Source organism: Argentina silus (assembly GCF_951799395.1).
Source record: "Argentina silus genome assembly, chromosome: 15".
NCBI lineage: Eukaryota > Metazoa > Chordata > Actinopteri > Argentiniformes > Argentinidae > Argentina > Argentina silus.
In genome coordinates this window covers 18,288,845-18,308,252 of record NC_139669.1, presented here as the reverse complement: position 1 = coordinate 18,308,252, position 19,408 = coordinate 18,288,845, and the positions used below count along the sequence as shown (strand labels likewise).

General features: G+C 45.3%; 1 protein-coding gene across 1 annotated transcript; it reads left to right on the top strand.

Annotated features, from left to right (window-relative positions):
• The first annotated feature begins 1,136 nt into the window (after nt 1-1,136).
• Nucleotides 1,137-18,726, top strand: LOC310815696 (multiple epidermal growth factor-like domains protein 9). Its single transcript, XM_083685588.1, has 6 exons — nt 1,137-1,753; nt 5,751-5,952; nt 10,217-10,356; nt 13,874-14,023; nt 15,496-15,765; nt 16,822-18,726. The coding sequence occupies exons 1-6, from the start codon at nt 1,243-1,245 to the stop codon at nt 17,295-17,297; spliced, it is 1,749 nt and encodes a 582-aa protein (XP_083541714.1). The 5' UTR covers nt 1,137-1,242; the 3' UTR covers nt 17,298-18,726.
• Nucleotides 18,727-19,408: the final 682 nt, after the last annotated feature.

The window sequence follows — 19,408 nt, the reverse complement described above, 5'->3', positions numbered from 1 at the left end:
TAGCATTGATAGTGCTTGCATATGTGCCCTGCCCATACGCACCATGCAGGTTAGCTAGCTAACAACAATGCGGCGGAGTTAACCCATTTGTGCCGGATGCTGCGCTACGCAGCATTGCATCTACCGCCGGTTGCTGCGTTACGCACATTTGAATTTGCCGCCAGTTGCTGCGTAGCGCAGCATTTTTGATTGTTGCTCACAGTGGTCCTCAGTGTGCTCAGGGAGCTTGTGTGTATGCCCAGACACATGAAAAATTAGAGGGAACATTGGGCGTAAGTAACTACGTAAGTAACTAGAGGCGAAGAGCTCTGATAAACTACATCTCCTTTTCCCACGCACTACACGGTTGTTCATCGTGACCCTCTCTCCAACATGCTAAATTATCTAAAAAATATTGAGTTGTGATCAGCTGCATACATCTAGCAATCAGCCGCACCCCCCCCCCCCTTTCCTACGTGCCTGGGTGAAATAGCGATAATTTGCGGCTGAAACTGAGGTGACATGTTCATCGTTTTAAGCTTAGACGTTGAACGGCTGCGCTAGCAGCAACCTAAAATTAGGATTGGAGTCTTTTTTTTCTCTGATCTACGAGCGAAAACCACATACACTTTTCATGCTTTTTTTTCATGGTTTCAATGCTTTTTGGACGCTTAAAACATATTCACTCAGCTTCATAGTATGATCATGTCATAGAAACATTGATATTAGTAGTGCATGCATACACTAGCGGTACGTGAAAAACCAGCTGATACACCAAAATACAGTCCTCGTTTATATGTGGAGGTAAAGGGCAAGCCGAACTGGGAAGATATTCCGATTTGACAGGGCTCTCAACATACATAAATTCAACGTCAGAAATTGATACAAGATACAATATACGATGAAGTTTCATGCAGAAACAGACTGGAGATATGTGTATTCTGCATCCAGGCGTGCCACTCTTCACGGAATGCGCGCACTGCATCTCCGTGTAGCAGCTACGTTAGGCGACAGCGCCTTCATTGTCTGCCTAATGTTGCCCCGCCCCAACCAGGAAGACAGCACAGAGTTGGGGGTCTTGGTTTCAACCATCTCTGCTCGAGCTGCCTGCCTGTCATCCAGTGGAAACAGCTGTGGTCGCACTCAAGAAGACGCACTAATGCTCCACGGAACGGCTTCACCGATTTCACGCTGTTCAACTGGACTTAAAGGAGGAGTTTCACATGGGGAGTTGAAAGAAAACAAGGAAGTGTGAACATCACCATGATAACATCAATGTCTTTTGAATTACTTTTGTTTTTATTCACAGCTTTGTTGTCTCGGGCTGCACCACGCGTGTCCAACCATGCATTGTCTGACTCTGAAGTTCCCGTCTCCGTCGCTCCCGGAGAGCTCGACTCCACAACCATTCCCAATGATTTACCTGAGGACACATTAAGACTGTCCACACACTCAACGCTCGTTGCAGGTTCCACGGCAATCACAGGGTTGAGGAGAAATAAATATAACCAGCTCACAACCTCTCCTACAAAGAGACTGACGAGTGCCGCAACGGTCAGCAGAAGTGAGTCGGTTTACAAAGAGACCTCTATCAAACGCAATGAAGATACACCGAACAAAATACCGACAACTTTTACGGAGACAACCCGGTCTTTAATGGAAACGTCAACTTCGATCATTTCTTTCCCCGGGGATCCCGAAACAACGACACATTCGTTGCTGGTGAAAAGCACAGATCCTCGTCCACTTGTCTCATCCTCTGACAGACGTCCAAGTAGGTGGCTGCCTGCACCCTCTATCCACTTTGCGCAATTGTAACACAGCCTATGTACATCTGCTATCTCCTAGGAAAACCACGTATTTCTGTGCAACTATATCCTTTCCATATCGGTTTTGTCAAAGAGCAACTTGCTACATTGTAATTTAGTTAAGTGGTCGAAGCCTTAATGGGTTCGTTGAATTTGGCCAACTCAAAACCACAAGGATGTTGTCAAATCCTTGACAAAAGAAGACCTTGAGTTGTCACAATGATATGATTAATAGGCCTAATTGATTGTTGCATAATTGTTGTCAGTCAGTGATCAAATAAGGTCCTTCTGAGGACTTACCTTTGACATTTATATCTCAAAGATTATTTAGAATTAATGAATCAATGTTATGATATTGACAATTTGGACTTGGGCCCTACTGCAATATATGCTCCATCCGTGTCTCTTGATGTAGGCTAGTGTACCACAAACTCAAATATATGCATATGAATACCATAATGATTGTGGCAAAAAAACTAAAAACTGTTAAAAAAAAACGAAAGGAGGGAATCCTTGAATAAGATGTCTGAAGTTCCAGGAGCTTCTGTACATCTGAAATCTACCTCCGCTGTGGCCACAAGTTGAAACTGCAAATAATGAGCTGTGACAGCCATTGTACTAGCTAGCTTCCGTCACGGAATCAGCTCTTCAGACCAGAGATAACATCCCGACAGGTCAAGTGAACAGGTAACAATAAATATTTGCAGAATGTTTTGATATGCCTACTTTCTGTAATGAGCTCGGATTTGATGAACAGATAATGGCTGTACGGGCCAGGAGAAATCAATTGGAAACATTGGTGGGGAGCTAAATATGACTTTTAAAGGGATTGTTCATCCTAATTACAAAATCACATATTTGGTTCCTTACAGTGAAAGGAGTCTATGATCAAGGACACCCTTAATCCACACGTTGCTTCTGTTTATCTGAGCACTGTCACTAACTTCTAACTAGTGCCCAACCGATACTGGATCTTTGGTTCGGGATGCTGATTTATGGGCGGCAACATTCACCGATAACCGATATCTCTGCCGATATTTTATTTGTTATTCAATCTAACTTGTTGTGACAGTTTCATTATCAACTGAATTATTTGTTGTTATACTCAGTATATTTAATTTACAGAAACATCCAAAAATGCACTGAGAAAATAATTCCGGAACCCTAACTTTCTAACTACTGTAATTTCCAGTAATGGTTTATTCCAGCCCTCCCCCTCCCCAAGACAAACTTTATTCAAGTGCTCTATTCTGCTCTCTTCACGAGAATAAACAAACATGTGAATTGGAACTACACACCCAAGATGCTTGTGACAAAAGTTAGCTCAAACGTCTGACTCAGAAATTCATGGATACAAGCAAATACAAATACAAATACAGCAAATACAAATATTAACTGGTGAAGTAAATGATAGGTAAATAATATCTTACTGTGTGACTCCTTATGCCGAATAACTCTCTTGTTCAGTCAACATCCATTTAGTTAGTGTTAATTGACTGCACAGTCCAAAGAGTTAATGTTACTTTGCTAAATTCAGCCATTTCAGTCGGCACTCCAGTAACAGCGAACACCAATAAACAAGTTAATTCATTCATAAAAATCCATATATGTGTATAATTTGCTCTGGAAAACCCCAATTACACAGATTTCGTATCATTTCGGAATGTGAGCTGACACATTTGAAATGTCACACCCAATTCATCCCACATTCTATGAAAAGCCTCGATGGCTTTATTTCAATGACTTTCAGATGATGGGGCATGAATGTTCAGACATGTTCAGTCTTTGTTGCTTTAGGGCCCGTAGACAGACACTTTCGGTCTCAAGACTCATTAATACATGAATCACTGTCGCCATTAGCTGATCTTCCTCAAAGCACAGCCAATGAAATGTACATTTTGTTCCCCTCACTCACTATTGATTACTCTGAAGTAGAACATTTCCTAGCCTTCCGGACGCCTATTGCCTGCCTTGGCAGTGCAGGTTTGAATTCACCCAATGCCACTCTGTCCTGCCTCCCCTCCCCTCCTCTCCTGTATCCTCTCCTACCTTCCTACTGTCTCAGTAAAGTGAAACATACACAAGGGCAGTGGAATGACACATTTTGGAGTCACGACATCCATGCGTGATACATACTGTACTGTAGCATAGAGCTTCAGAGGATGTTGTCTTTTACAAGGACGTCCAGAGTTCAAGTTCACAGTCGGGAGCTTACGTTGAGGCACCGTCTCAAATCTTGTCTGGCACACTCTCACCACTCCCACTGTGACAGGTTCCTGTGCTGCTCTCCCATTCGCCATAGTAGGTATGATGATGACACACTGAAATGATAGTTCCTGGTCTCTCTGTCTGTCCTTGGATTTCATTTACAGTATAGCTCAGTACATCCCCTAGTCCAGTTCTTGTTGAACTGTTAATGATTGGATTCCAGCCAGAATAACAGCCAGATGGACAGTGGATTGAGTTTGAGTCAAGGTATGTGAGGCCTTGCGATTCAAGTGTGATTTACAGTTGCTTGTTATAGATTGAATGTCAGTATTGATTGAAATCCTGGGCTTCTGACTACCCCTCTGTTCACAACTGCCTGGCTGTCTTTAAATGGACTCTCAGTTTGGAGTACTTACTATTATTTTAGTATTTTTAAAAGGAGGCTTGAACTTAATTTACAGTTTAGTCATTTAGCAGACACTCTTATCCAGAGTGACTCACAATGTACATTTGCCTAAAGTACAGCTCATTGCAAGTGGGACTTTATATTAGAGTAAGTGCTAGTAGTAGCCACCGTGCTAGCGCAAGGGAAGCAAACTATTTAATTTGGCAAAAGTGCAGGTCCATGGGCGCTCAGTAGCGTAGCACACCAAGGCGTGTACCATATCATCGCAAGGTCCCTGGTTCGATTCCGGCCATCGACATATCCTGCATGTCATCCCTCCTCTCTCTCTCTCACCCATCCTTCCTGTCAATCTCTACTATCTCTATCCCAATAAAGCAGAAATGCCCTAAAATAAATCTTAAAAAAAAGTTAAAAAAAAAAAAAAAGTGCAGGTCCATCACAAGTGGGGTACGCTGGGAAGTGCCAGAAGAGGTAGAGGTCTGAAGAGGAGGAACCCAGGTGCAGTCTGAAGAGATGGGTCTTTCGTCTGCAGCGGAAAATAGGCAGTGACAGCTGCACCCTTTGATTTCGATGAGTAGACTCTAACTTTTAGATACCTGAATGATGTACAGCTTCAACACAGGTTAGAAAAAGATAATGCTGCTTTCACTGAATGTCACTCGTTCAAATGCGCTAGATACATAGACTTCATGCTATTAGCATGTGAATAAGTCACGGGATGCAACTGCTCCGTTGTTTACCTTTGTGTTGGTGACCCACTCTATGACGCTCTATGATGGTGAGAGTGGCAGCCCCAGGCAAAGAGAAATGTGCACACTGATACAGTCCATGACAAGGTCACCTCTGATATGGGCTCTGATTTCCCCAGCCCAACGGAGAGGGAGGTGGATGCCGTTAGCTGATGCTAAATATATCTTCTGCGTCCGATTTTTGTCACTGTGCCCGGCCATGTTCTCCACTGACTGGTGTGATTTGTACAGCCTGACAATTAGAACTGTCATCTCATTAACAGCAGTCCATGTCTTTTGTATTTGCACTACGTACAATTAGATTTAGTTGTGACACCTTCACTGGAACTTTGAATGTTCCCCAGTACAGATTTTATTGAGTTTCTGTGTGTTCTTTATCTAGGCCCAATTGTGTTAATTTTTGCTTAACATAGCCATTTGCACAAAGTTAGTGTTGGTACCTAGAGGTGACATGAAAATACCAAAATGGTCTTTACACTTGGTTATTGTGCTGCCATAGGCTTACTAGCGGAAGCAAATTGGAGCCCCTGTGTAGTGAGTCTTGGTTGTAGCCCTCATCAAAATGCCCCATGTCTGATCTTGTATTATCTTTGCCTCCAGCTGAGATCCTGTGTAACTGCAGCAGTGAAGGAACGCTGGACCCTGACGACTGTGACAGAACCACTGGGCAGTGCGTCTGCATGTCTGGCTATACCGGGATACTGTGTGAGGACTGCCAGGACCAACACTTCTCTAACGATTCCACCGGCTGCCTGCCCTGCGGCTGTGACTCCTATGGAGCCCTCAGCCTCCTCTGTGACAGGTGTGAATCATTCATTATCAATCATCTGTGTGTGTGTGTGTTTGTGTGTGTGTGTGGAATGTGTGTGTGGAATGTGTGTGTTTGTGGAATGTGTGTGTGTGTGGAATGTGTGAAAAGTGAATTCCTCATTTCTGGACATGTTGTTACAAGTCTGAATGTGGAAGTGTTGCTTCAGTATGCTTCAGTATGATTTTGCTGGCTCACATTCACATTCAAAGGTCTGTGCATGTAAGAGTTTAGCTCCATTGAAATTCTTTAGTAAGCTTCTTTCATAACATAATAATATATGCCATTTAGCTGACACTTTTATCCAAAGCGACTTATATTGCAGTCAGTGCATACATTTCAGTATATATGGTCCCAGCGGGAATCAAACCCACAACCTAAGTGTTGTTAGCGCCATGCTCTACCAACTGAGCCACAGAGGACTGTGACTTTTCCTTGACCTCGAAGCAACATTTCTGAAGGATTTCTGAAGGATTTTATGAATACTGATTTTCTTCACCAACCTGACTAATAACAACACAATGATGGTACAGTAGGCATATAATTGCGTTAATCAACATTTCAGAGAATATAACAAAAGTATACTAACCTGGCAAAATACATAATTACCAGAGCAATGCATTGTGGGGCGAAATTTTCCAAAACACTTCCTCAAAAGAAAGAACAGTTAAAGTTCATAACACGTAGAGTTTGAACAGTCCTTATTAAACATCTCTTCAATTTCACCAAATCTCTTACATGTTTGGATGTGAAGAGAAAGTCGTACATTAAGGTCTTATCATTGCCTTTTCTGTTTCAGCCGATCCATCCATGCAACATTTGCTGCATCTGTTTTTCACACTCAATAAAACAGACTATCAGTAGATAGAATATGCATCAGCACACCTTGTGTGCCAACACACTTTATGTGCAGAGTGCAGTATTTGCTCAGACAATAGCTCACGCCTCCCTTTTTGCTTTGTTTGCTCTTCCCGTCCCTCCCTCCCTCCCGCCTCTCCTCCCTGCAGATGGAGAGGGGTGAACATGCAGAGTTTGTAAGAAAGCCTTGGTGTTTTATCAGGTCAGCAGCCTCTCAGCCTGTGGTGTGTGTTGGTCTGTACTATTCCCAGTCCTCAGATAAAGGTTGTTTATGCCAGGGTGCTGAGGGAGGTGGAATGCAGGGGCATGGTTCAGTACCCCAGGCTGAGGGAGGGGGAATGCAGGGGCTTGGTTCAGTACCCCTGGCTGAGGGAGGGGGAATGCAGGGGCTTGGTTCAGTACCCCAGGCTGAGGGAGGGGGGAGGCAGGGGCTTGGATCAGTACCCGAGGTTGAGGGAGGGGGAATGCAGGGGCTTGGTTCAGTACCCCTGGCTGAGGGAGGGGGAATGCAGGGGCTTGGTTCGGTGCCCCAGGCTGAGGGAGGGGGAATGCAGGGGCTTGGTTCAGTGCCCCAGGCTGAGGGAGGGGGAATGCAGGGGCTTGGTTCAGTACCCCAGGCTGAGGGAGGGGTATTGCAGGGGCTTGGTTCAGTACCCCAAGCTGAGGGAGGGGGAGGCAGGGGCTTGGTTCAGTACCCCAGGCTGAGGGAGGGGGAATGCAGGGGTTTGGTTCAGTACCCCAGGCTGAGGGAGGGGGAATGCAGGGGCTTGGTTCAGTACCCCAGGCTGAGGGAGGGGGAATGCAGGGGCTTGGTTCAGTAGCCCAGGCTGAGGGAAGGGGAATGCAGGGGCTTGGTTCAGTACCCCAGGCTGAGGGAGGGGGAATGCAGGGGCTTGGTTCAGTACCCCAAGCTGAGGGGAGGGGGGGGCAGGGGCTTGGTTCAGTACCTCAGGCTGAGGGAGGGGGAGGCAGGGGCTTGATTCAGTACCAAAATACCTTGGTTCTCTTTCACAGTCACAGACAGTCACGCTTTTTGGCACATGCTTAAAAATGACACTGAATACAGCAATAACAACTTTGATAAAGCAAGTGGAACAGCTAGACTAGTGGGAGTGATTATGACGTCATCAGGATGAATCACCCCAGAAAACATCAGGTGCCAGAAGCTCTATGCTGGCTCATTTACACATGAATATGTTATGGCTGCATGAAATGAGATTTCATTATTTTATTATTCATTGATTTATTAGGGTATTAAGGATAGGCTTGCTAGGCAGGTGTCTGCTAATCTGCTGCTTTCCAAGTCAAGTTGATTTAATTGGGCTCTCTGAGTTCTCATAGTTGGGACTGGCCTCGTCTCTGCCTCTACTAGCTGTGAGGTTCAAAAGAGGAAACGTCATAGCCTGCTGGGTGCATAAAAAAAAAAAAAAAAAACTTTCATTACAAAACTCTCAGTGTAGAGAACTGGGAGCTGTTCACTGTTGAGGAGCCGACTGAGATGAAAGGAAGCGATACAAAAGGAGGCTGCCCAAGTAGAAAACAAACTAGCACACTGTACTTGCTGTGAAGGGCTGGCTTTTGTCACAGTGCTGCATTCTGGGGGCCTCAAACACACTCACAGCCAACTGTCACAAGGCTCCAGTCTCTGCATTGTAGCTTCTGCAGCAATTAGGAGGAAAACGGACTGAAAATGGTCATCTTTTTCAAAGAAAGGTAAACCTGTTTGTGCTGTGAGAACAGCCGCCAGCCCGTGTCCCTGTTATAGTCCCTGACTAGCACCTGTCCTTCAGGTCTTTTGTTAATGGAAGTGGACGCCGTAACTAGGCATGGGAGCTGAGGCGTCTCTATCCTTGTCTTTGGCACTTGTAGTCCATCGAGCTAGCGAAACAGTGCTTCTGCTGCTGCTTCAGTAGCTGCTGACCCACAGAACCTCTGAAAGGTACTTCCAAAAAGCTAAGATGTGAGTTGTCAATGTCGTATGGTTCATAAATCCATAAGGTAACACTTTACTTAAAGCGTTATGGTACGATGCATTCAATCCGCTTGTTTAATGCCTTCTAATGTCTATGATAAATATCGTATTATATGATATCTCAATGAAAGGATGTTAACCCTCCCCCTGTTTGTGATTTGCTGTACGTTTGATCTACGGTGTAGAAACCAGTTGGCAAAATCCCAATTTTAGAACAACAAACACATGTAGAGGCGACTGTGTTTCAATGTTTTTTCCCGGCTCAGGAAATATCTTAAAGATTCCTCATGCATATTACTTGCTTGCCTCCGCCCCTCCCCGGAGGTGTGTGCTGGTTTCAATGCAATTACTGCACTCATGAGTGAGAAGAGACCTACATTTGGAATTAAATGATGGACAGGACTTAACATCTCACATTATTCTAGTCCATGTACAGTAAACATGGTGAAATAAATAATGCAATGTATGTGGCCAGCTCAGAGTGGCGGTGCGCTCACATCCGATGGTGCTGATGAGGAAGGATTAGGGGGGGGGGGGCTTGCGGGAGGCAGGAATCCTCAGAGATGCCTTTTGTGTCTGATCCTCTAGTCCCTCCCACTTCAATATCAAACACACTGCCGGGCCGTGCTGGACCCCAGTGTCCGTCCGTCTAATGAGAACCTACTAATGTGATCCATTGGACTTGTTTACAGCTGTGATCTCCTTATTTCACGAGGCCATGGGGCGCTGTCCATGGTGCTGTTGCCATGGAAACCCAGCCCCCATTGCGCCCGTGGGGATAGGATACATGTCTTCGCAGGGGTTGGGTTCTCATTCTAGGATTACTACCAACAGACAGTAGTTTAAGAGTCTATGCCAACAAGGTGATGAAATAACACACTGTGACTACCTACCAATACCAATGTACCAATAAAGGCTTCAGAACAGAGGGAAATACTATGTTATGATATTGCTGCTTCTGTTTACATATCACAGTGACACATTATCCTCTGCAGTGCAGGTTTCCGTGCTCCCTTCATAATTTACGTGACTTGAAAAAAAAACAGGAAAAAAAACATCAGAGCATTGGCCATGCCTGTGGAAGATCATCTTTTCAACACTGACTTGTTGTAGGCTAGGAATGGCATCTCATCTGTGTCCTACTGCAAACTCCCTGCAGTTTGTGTTTTATGGAACCCATGTCGAGAAGCTCTGCCTTCAGGAATAAAAAGGTTCTGTAAAATAGCTCCCATCATTAGAAATGACACACTCTGTTGTGTATCATATACTGTAGTTCCCCAAGGGTCTTTTTTGTACTTTATTGAAGTCATTTGGAAGTTTGGATGAGCAATTGACAGTTAACATTATGGAGTGCGTAGTTTAAGAAGGCATTGGGAGGAGAGAGGGTTCCTGACTGAAGTGACACTAGATTTTAATTCCTTTTCACAGCTCCGGGGTATGTGTGTGTAAAACGGGCGTTTACGGAGACAAGTGTGACGACTGCCACCCAGGGTTCTTCCATTTCAGTAGCACGGGGTGCCAGCCATGCCAGTGCAACAATCACTCCGGCAACTGCCACCCGCAATCAGGTGAGTCACCTTCTACAAGGGTTGAAACCAGCGTCTGTTGTGAAAGCCTTGCCAGGGCTTTGCAGAGGTGTGCAAAGTCACACAAAGGGCAGAACTAACTCAGAAACTCTGTTTTACAATGCAATCTCACTTAATGTAAGCAAAAAATGCATACTGAATCACAACCAATTTGAAGTTGTTTGAAATTTGATGAAATGCAGGGACCACATTTAATAGAGGCTCTATTTGGCCCCATTTGCTTAATTTAATAATTTATCAACCATGTAAGTAATTTAGAAGACATACAGTATTAAAGGTTAATTACTTGGTTATTTTAGAGAAATAGTGTGAAACGTCACATTATCATTTGTGTTACCTCCTGCTCTTTCTATGTCCTCTCTGCATTGTTAACAGAGCTTATTTAAAATTCTGATTGATCATCTCAGTTTCTTATTGAAAATTCACTGCAGTACTTTCCCTTTGATCCCACTGCATACCATAAACAGGTTGCTTGAAGAAGATGTGTATATTTTGTTTCAGCAGAACAACTTTGGTGGTGGAAAGGAGATACATTTCCCCTTCACATAACAGGTTGTTTATTCACCTGAAACAAAACTATGATTTACTTGAATTAAGTGGTTGTTCTAGCCGACGATGAAGTGAAGCCCAATTACCCCTCTGCCATATTCCAAAGTCTGTGATGTGTTACCCTGGAACAGGACTATAATTACATTGAAATGAAGGGGAATCATGGTTGGAATAAGAAGTGATCCCCGTTACCATATTGTTGAAAGTGTCTACCCACAGACATTTTTATCTGAGGATACACATAGCTTCTAGTTCTGTGGACTGTCAGCTGTTGACGCCCCCATAATTCATGCTATGTGACTGGAGGCTGAGGTACAGTGGCTCCTCCCACCCTCTGCATTCTCAAACATAGTGGGCGGACCATGCATTCTCGACTAGCTTGATCATCTGTGAATCAATAGAGTTGTAAACTTCTGCACATGTGATTGTTTGTTCATTGCACTTGACATCCATAGCCTGTAATATCCGTCACTGAAAGTGCTCTCTATTTTGGGTGAGGAGGAGGTCAGAGAGGTAGGAGGGTGCCATGTTGTTGAGGGCTTTGTAGGTGGTGAGGAGAATCTTAAACTGAATACTAAATCGGACTGGGGGCCAGTGGAGGTTTTGAAAGACTGGAGTGAAGTGGTCTCTGGAGTGGGTTCTATTGAACAAAAGGGCAGAACAGAGTTCTGAACATGTTGGAGTCTGTTGAGGGTTCTGTTTGGTGGCCTCAAATACAACACTGTTGCAGTAGTCCAGCCTGGAGGAAACAAACGCATGGATAAGGATCTCTGCATCACTGAAGGACAGGGAGGGTCAGAGACCGGCAACATTCCTCAGGTGGAAGAAGGCAGTTTTAGCCATGTGTTTGACATGAGGTTCAAATGAGAGGGTGGAGTTCAGGATGACGCCGAGGTTACGGACCTGGCTTGATGTGAAGCCTTCAATGTTGAAGGTGAAGTCTTGGGTAGAGTGGGAGAGGGACTTTGGGCCAACAAGTATGATTTCTGATTTGTTGCAGTTCCATTTGAGGAAGTTGCATTGCATCCAGGACTTGATGCCAGAAAGACAGTTAGCAAGGGTGGAGTGAGTGGCTGGAGTGATACTTTTGGTCAGTTATTGATGAAGATATAGTGACATCTGTCAGTGAAGCAGGAGGAGGTGAACCAGTTCAGAGCAGTACCGGTAATGCCGAGGCAGGACTCAAGGCGAGTGGTGAGGATTGAGTGGTCGATGGTGTCAAAAGTGGATGAGGTCAAGGAGGATGAGGATGATGAGGGATTGGGCGTCAGTGGAGAGCAGTAGATTATTAGTGACTTTTACGAGCGCTGTTTCAGTACTGTGTTTGGATCTGAAGACAGACGGACTGATTTTCATCTACCTGGACAACTCGTTCCCATATTTTGGACGGGAAAGGGAGGTTTGAGATGGGTCTATAATTGTTGGGGCTGTCCGGGTCCAATCCAGGTTTTTGAAGTCTGGGAGTGACGGCAACAAGCCTTAGAGAAGCGGGGACTACCAGTTGAGAGGGAGGAGTTGACGGCTTTGATGATGAGCGGACTGATTGTCGGGAGGCAGGCCTTTACCAAGGTGGATGGAATTGGGTCCAGGGCACAGGTTGAGGTCTTCACACCTGCAACCACCTTTCAGAGGTCAGAGGTGGTGATTTCAGAGAAACTGGAGAAGGAGATGTTTGTGAAAGAGGTATCCGAGTCCAGCCCAGACGAAGCAGATGAGGGTTATGTGGTGATGTGTATTCTATGTGTTCTTTGCATATGTCCCACACATAAATAAATGCATCGACTTAGCTTTCATGAATATAGAGAAGAGTCCTGGTTTATTCAGTAAACAGCATAAAGATTAGGTGTTATGTAATGCAAAAAAATTGCTGCTGAGCTTTTCCCTTCAAAAAGAGTGTCTTTCATGTTGCCTGCTGACAGGGAGAGGGGCTGTAGTAATTTGATTTGTATTCACAGTGCATGATTTAGCCTAAGCCTTAAAAGAGAGCATAGGAAAAAAATCCATCCCACTCTCCTGCCTCTGTTGAAATGAGTTTTAGTCGATGTCGCGGCCATTCCGTTAATGAGGAAGTGCCAGAGTCATCAGTCCGCCACAATCTCTTTGATAAGCATTTCCGTGTTCCTCTCCCTGTTCTACGCTTCACGGCTTTGCGGAATGGCAGGGCTAAGTACATGCCGCCTGATAAGCTAATTATTCCTCTCCTTCTATACATATTAATGAGTCCCAATTCAACTTAATGGCAGACTGCTATCTGTGGGCTGGAAGCCACATCTTACTACTGCACTAACCTGCTTTTCTCCATTAACTGCATGGTTGGCTTTGGTCCCTACCAATCACAATACATTGGAAATAAAAATCATGAGATTATTTATTTGTTAGCTGGTGAATCTTAAGTATCTTTCAAAGTTCCTCGACCAGTTACTTGCTACTGTACCCAATACTGTCAAAACGTTTTAAAGACCTGTATTTCTTATGTTACGTAATGCCGTTGTAATTCTTTCTCTCCTTTTTGAGTTCTTAAGTCAAAGTACACAGTTGCTGTTGGCCATAGAGATATGCTTCCGCCTACACACTGCCGCTCCCTGTGATCTTTGCAGTCACATGACCTTGTCAGCACTTTCAGCTGGTCTGTCTGATTTCCTTGTCTACAGCCCTCTGTGTGTGCCTGCCTGGTTTTCTACAGTCCTCTGTGTATGCCTGCCTGGTTTTCTACAGTCCTCTGTGTATGCCTGCCTGGTTTTCTACAGTCCTCTGTGTATGCCTGCCTGGTTTTTTTTCCCCACTCAGTCCTTCTGCCTTGCGCAGCTTCCTTCAACTCTGTTAAGTCATTGAGTAAGATCACTTGCATCAGTCAGCTCCGTGGCTTGCATCAGCCGGCTCCGTTAACTGTCTCCCCAACCCCCCCCCCCCCCCCCCCCAACTCCCCCTGTCCTCACTTCTTTTCTTTCAGGCATCTGCCTGAGCTGCCAAGGCAACACCAAAGGACCCAGCTGCGAAGAATGCAAGTATAACTTCTATCGTAGGCCCTCCACCGCCCTCTCTGAGGTCTGCGTCCCCTGTCCATGTTCCAGCGTCACCTCCTCAGGCAGCTGCCACATAGGTGAGTGTCCCAGCCTGCCACAGCAACCACTGGCCCATCCATCACAGGAACCTGGGCTTACTCCTGGGTCTCTCCTTTGCAACCGGGGGTTGAGCAGGATAGCAGTGTTCCCCTGCGTTTGTTTTGATTTACAACACTTGGACAGAAGTGCTTCTGTATTTTCAGTGCTAAATAAGGGGAAAGGATTTGGGCGCCATGAGAGTCCAAATATCAAGCCTTTTCACTGCGGTTTCCTCAGGAGAGCAGGAGATCATGTGTACGCCTAGTAAACATAACCTTGATACCACCTTGTGACAACCTCCTGGTTTTGGTGGCTGCAACATTGTCAGATGAAATGATAATATACTCATTATGTTTGGATTGCAGGGGAAGTAGGCGATTAGTGAGGTATACTCAGGTTATACTGAGGTACACTCCGGAGGTGTTTATATTGCAGGTATGAAGAGAGTTTTGAAACCCTCTAAAATCTCAACGTTTTCTCTCAACAAAACCAAAACAAACCCATGTGACAAATGACACACATTGTCGTTCTGGGCTTGGGCCTTTGTGCTTAAACCAGATAAAGTATTGTGTTTGCTCCAAAGCTTTTCATAATGTTAGTTGCATTGCCTGTCTTGTCTCATTGATGTGTACATGAATGTCTGTCAATGTAGAGTTCCCCACCATGTTATACTGAAAACCAATTCCACCAATTGTGGCAATTAAAAGATCTTGCATCTTTTGGGAAACTCACCCCAGAACATTTCTTTTTGGGCAGAAAACGGTTGCGACAGCTTGACCCCTTGAGCAAGTGTTGGGTAGCTCTTGCTTCAACACGTCTCATCTTGCTCTCCACTGACTCGGAAGATTGAGAGTTGGCCGTGGAGGAGGAAGGAGGGGTGGGGGGCCGTGGAGGAGGGTGGTGGGTGGGGGGTTGACTGTGCAGTGAAGGGTAAAGAAGAGGGGGAGAGCCCTCTAGCACATACCTTGCTTGTGTCCCAGAAGATCACGCACGCACGCACGCACCTCTACCCCACCTCCCAAATCTCCACTGAGTGTGAAAGGCATAGGGCCCAGCTTGTCCTCTCCTGAGATTTGCATACTACAAATACCATGACGTTTCCTTTCACTGTTCACTGTGACCTCACCCAGGGATGGAAAAGCCTCTGGTCCGGAGTGCATTGATCTTCTCTCCTTCACCCCCAGGCCAACATATCCAAAGTACCTATGGTGCATCACAGAAAGATCAGTAACACTAACATTTTTTAAGATTCCCCCAGTTCAGTTTCCAGATGGAATGACAGTTTGTTGTTACTTTACGGTGTACAACATAGAACAACACACGCCATATAAAATGACTGCCAACGAGTGGTTATCAATTGGTGTGATAGCGCCATCTAGTGGCAGAAGTACTGTTTGTCGCTCATTCGGGTATGGACAAAGTGCACTTGCTTAAATAAATCTCCTCTCTTTTTTTTTCTTCAATTTTGCAGACAGTGGTGGCCGTCCTGTGTGTGACCAGTGTAAGCCAGAGTACCAGGGTCCCCACTGTGACACGTGTGTGGACGGCTTCTACAACTCAGACAGCATCTGTCTGCCCTGCAACTGCAGTGGGAACGCGGCCCCCGAGACCCTGCCTGCCCTCTGCCACCTTGAGACCGGCCACTGCCTGGGCTGTGTCAACCACACGGCAGGGAGACACTGCCAGCTCTGTGCCCAGGGCTATGAAGGAGACGCCCTCGCCCACAGCTGTATCCTCCATGGTGAGAACTGGTGAAAAGTCTCTGTCATAAAACATTATTATTATTATTATTATCATCAGTATGATCATTATTATTATAATAATACTAATATATGAATATATGAATTATTAATAATAATAATAATTAATATATAATATTATTATTAATACTACTACTACTACTACTAATAATAATAATAAACATCATCAGTATCATAAAACACTGGTATACACGTCAACATGCTGTAAACAGTCAGCACAGTCATAGTCAATGAGCAATCCTAAACAGTAACGTACTGATGGTGTTGTCGAAGAAACGTCTTCACTCCATGTTCCAGTGTGATCAAGTCAAACTCCTTCATTCAATCTTATTGCAATAAGGAGAGACAAATCGATCAACGCAGGGAAACCGTCTGCAGAAGTGATTTTTCTCTGCCGGACTCACTTCGACACATCAATTTATAGACATGCACAAACAGCCTGCTGAGAGATAAGGACCAAGGACAAGCACATGAGTTTCAGTCATCTCCACATTCCAAAGGGGGCACACTAGACAAGAAAGAGGCCCTGTTGTTTCAGTTAGTGACATCGTTACAGTGAACAAGGTATACAGTTAACACTTGTGAGGCAAGTCAATGTGAGGTAGTACATCATGATTATTAATAGCAGCCTTAACATGGAAATAAAATAGAAGTGATTAGACATGAATAATAAGAAATTATTATTTCTTTCAAATGACTTGGTCTTCTTTTCAAATGAATTAGTCTGGTGACGCCCTCGCCCACAGCTGTATCCTCCATGGTGAGAACTGGTGAAAAGTCTCTGTCATAAATTATTAATTTGTCATGACAGATGACACCAGCTGTCATGATTGCTTATAACAATGAGTATGAGCTGGGATACATGTCATTCCTTTGAACTCTTCTTTGTACTGTATATGGGGCAGTTGTTGGAAGGAAAAAGGAAGTTCCTGCCTCGTTCCAAGTCCGTGGGGATGTCCACTTTCACAAGCACCTTCTTGGCTCTGTGGTTTGCATGCTTCACTAAACCTGCTCCTTTGCCTTTCCCTTTTCCTCAGCCCCAACAGTCACTCCAACCGCTGAACATCCCACGACAACCACCCCCCAGGCCATGACCCTGACCTCCCAGTCCACCACCACTACCCCCTCTAGTGGCACCACCATGACCTCCGAGTCCACCCTCCTGCTGACCACCGAGACCAGCACCCTGGCCCCGTTCACCAACACCACAACGGCCCTCCAAGTTGTCTCCTGGAGCCAGTTCAACGTGATCGTCCTGGCCGTCATCATCGTGGTGGTGGTGGTGCTGATGGGCTCGGTGGGCGGGGTCTACACCTACCGGGAGTACCAGAACCGCAAAATCAACGCGCCCTTCTGGACCATCGAGCTGAAGGAGGACAACGTCAGCTTCTGCAGCTACCACGATAGCCTCCCTAACACGGACATGTCGGGGCTGCTGGAGGAGGAGGTCAGCGAGGCGGTGTCCAACGGGCAGCTGGCTCTCAGTAGCCCCGTCAACATGTACAAGGCATGATGGGTACCGTGTGTCTGGGAAGCCGTGTTCTGTCAGTCTCCACCACGCCTATTCCCCTACCCAGGGGAGGCTGAGGTACAAAGGGGAGCGTCCACAGGTGTGTCTGAATTCTGAATGGATGATTTGCGAATGTGATAAAAAAAACAAAAACGTACGACTTCCAAGGAGATCATGTGCACTTTCTACCACAAGGAGCTGGACGGACAGAATGACTGCTGAGACACCCAGACTGGGTCGGGATCGTTCAAGAGGCCTGCGACAAAGCGATCCTGTCAAAGTGGAAAGGTGTTTTTGGACCCTTTCACCGGAGAAAGAAGGCGTAGAGCCAGGAAGGCCTGTGTCCAGCCACAGTCAGAAGGGGAGAAGTTTAGCATGGGCTGTGAGATCACGAAAGCATCTGATTGGATGGAAAATTGACAATGTTACATCCAGATCAGTGGAGCCTGGTGGAGGTAGAAATCTGAGGATTTCTACCTGCATCCGCCTCCCCTGATCCAGATGACGTGGAGGCCTTTGAAGGCAGTGTCCAGGCCTGTGAACTAGCCCCACACTTTTACCAGTATGCACTGTACAGTCACCTCTGTGTTTGTATCACCCGTTTGTATGTGTTTGCATCATCTAGAACACAATTAGCTGAAGTCTAGAACCCAAATGTACACTTTAGGCTAACTGTCCAAACAAATACGGGCATGATTTTCTATCTTATAGCACAACGACGCACATGCATACTAAGTTTTGAACACACCAATTTTTCACACCAATGTTTCTCATGGAATGAAAGAACACAACCATAAATGGTACTAAATGTATAATGTCACGCGTTTCTCATACACTTAGAGCCCTTCCAATGACATGGAATTGACTGGGATATCTGAGGATGCACAACGGGAATGACGAGTGACAAGATACTCTACTACTGACGCTCTTAATGCTTAGAGTTATTAATAATGTGGGTCCTATAAAACGTAATTTTATTGTCACTTTATTGTCCTATTTTTCCTCAGTAATGATGTGTAGCACAGCAGGTTTTGATGCCAGACGACAGCTGATGTTCTGTGTCATGGCACACTGAGACCAACAGTGTTCCATCACGTCTTGTCTGAGGGACGAGACCCCCTGTCTCTTGCCTGGGGCTTTAACGGGTTTTTCAAACGGAGGAAGGAGTACCGCCTGCTGTTCTTCCAGCAACACCTGGGACCAGATTCACAAAGCTTCCAAGTTGCTTTGAAATTCTCAGAACGACAACCCTTTTTCTCCCGGGTGAAGGAGTTTGTCTGAGAGAGATGCACAACGCCTTCCAGCTCATATTCTTAAACTGGGAAAATGTGAACAGTGGACTTTTCGAAATGAACTTCAAAATCCAGTATGACTCTCTGTGATGTATGTCTTCATTGGTCGATGTGCATGTTTTCAACTTAATTTAAATACATTGACAATAAACTTCACTTCAATACTTTTGCAATAAACAAAACAGATGGAACATTGTTATTGTTCGTACAACTCCAGAAGCCAGTCGTGGATGAAAGATCATCCACATCACTAAGCTGACCCTCCGTTCTGTGGACATCTGTGGCAAAAGCATTGCAAGTGTTTTCAGTCTGGCAGCTCGTACCTATAGGAGGGTCCATAGTTTTCAGTGTATGAAATCAGGTAGAAATACCCCATTTCTCTCTGATTGTGTGTGTGTGTGTGCGCGTGCGTCTGTCTGTCTGTCTCTCTGTCTCTCTGTCTGTCTGTCTGAGAGAGAGTGTGAAAGAAAGAGAGAGAGGCAGACACACACACACACACACACACACACACACGCACACATATAAAGGGCACTCTGTGCCCATTCCTGAGCATTGGGGTGTCCTGGGACAAAGGGCCCTAGTAAAAGTGGTCTAGCCCGTTGGTTACTCTGTGTCTTTCAGGGTCAAACAGTGACGTGCCTCCTTTACTGGAATAACACTCTTACTCTTTCAGAGAGTAACAAGGGTAGTGGGTAGGGTGGGGGGGGGTTGACCTCAAATGGAGTTAAGATCTTAACCAGTTTCCATGGTGATGATCTGTTGAGTTTTCAGCAATCTTCCCTCAGGCGAATACTCCTAGTTTTTTTTTTCGTAAACAGGAAT

Coding starts and splice junctions, on each gene's coding strand:
- LOC310815696 (XM_083685588.1), top strand. CDS start 1,243: ATGATAACATCAATGTCTTTTGAATTACTTTTGTTTTTATTCACAGCT. Junction 1,754..5,750: donor ATCCTCTGACAGACGTCCAA/GTAGGTGGCTGC, acceptor CTTTGCCTCCAG/CTGAGATCCTGTGTAACTGC. Junction 10,357..13,873: donor CAACTGCCACCCGCAATCAG/GTGAGTCACCTT, acceptor CTTTTCTTTCAG/GCATCTGCCTGAGCTGCCAA.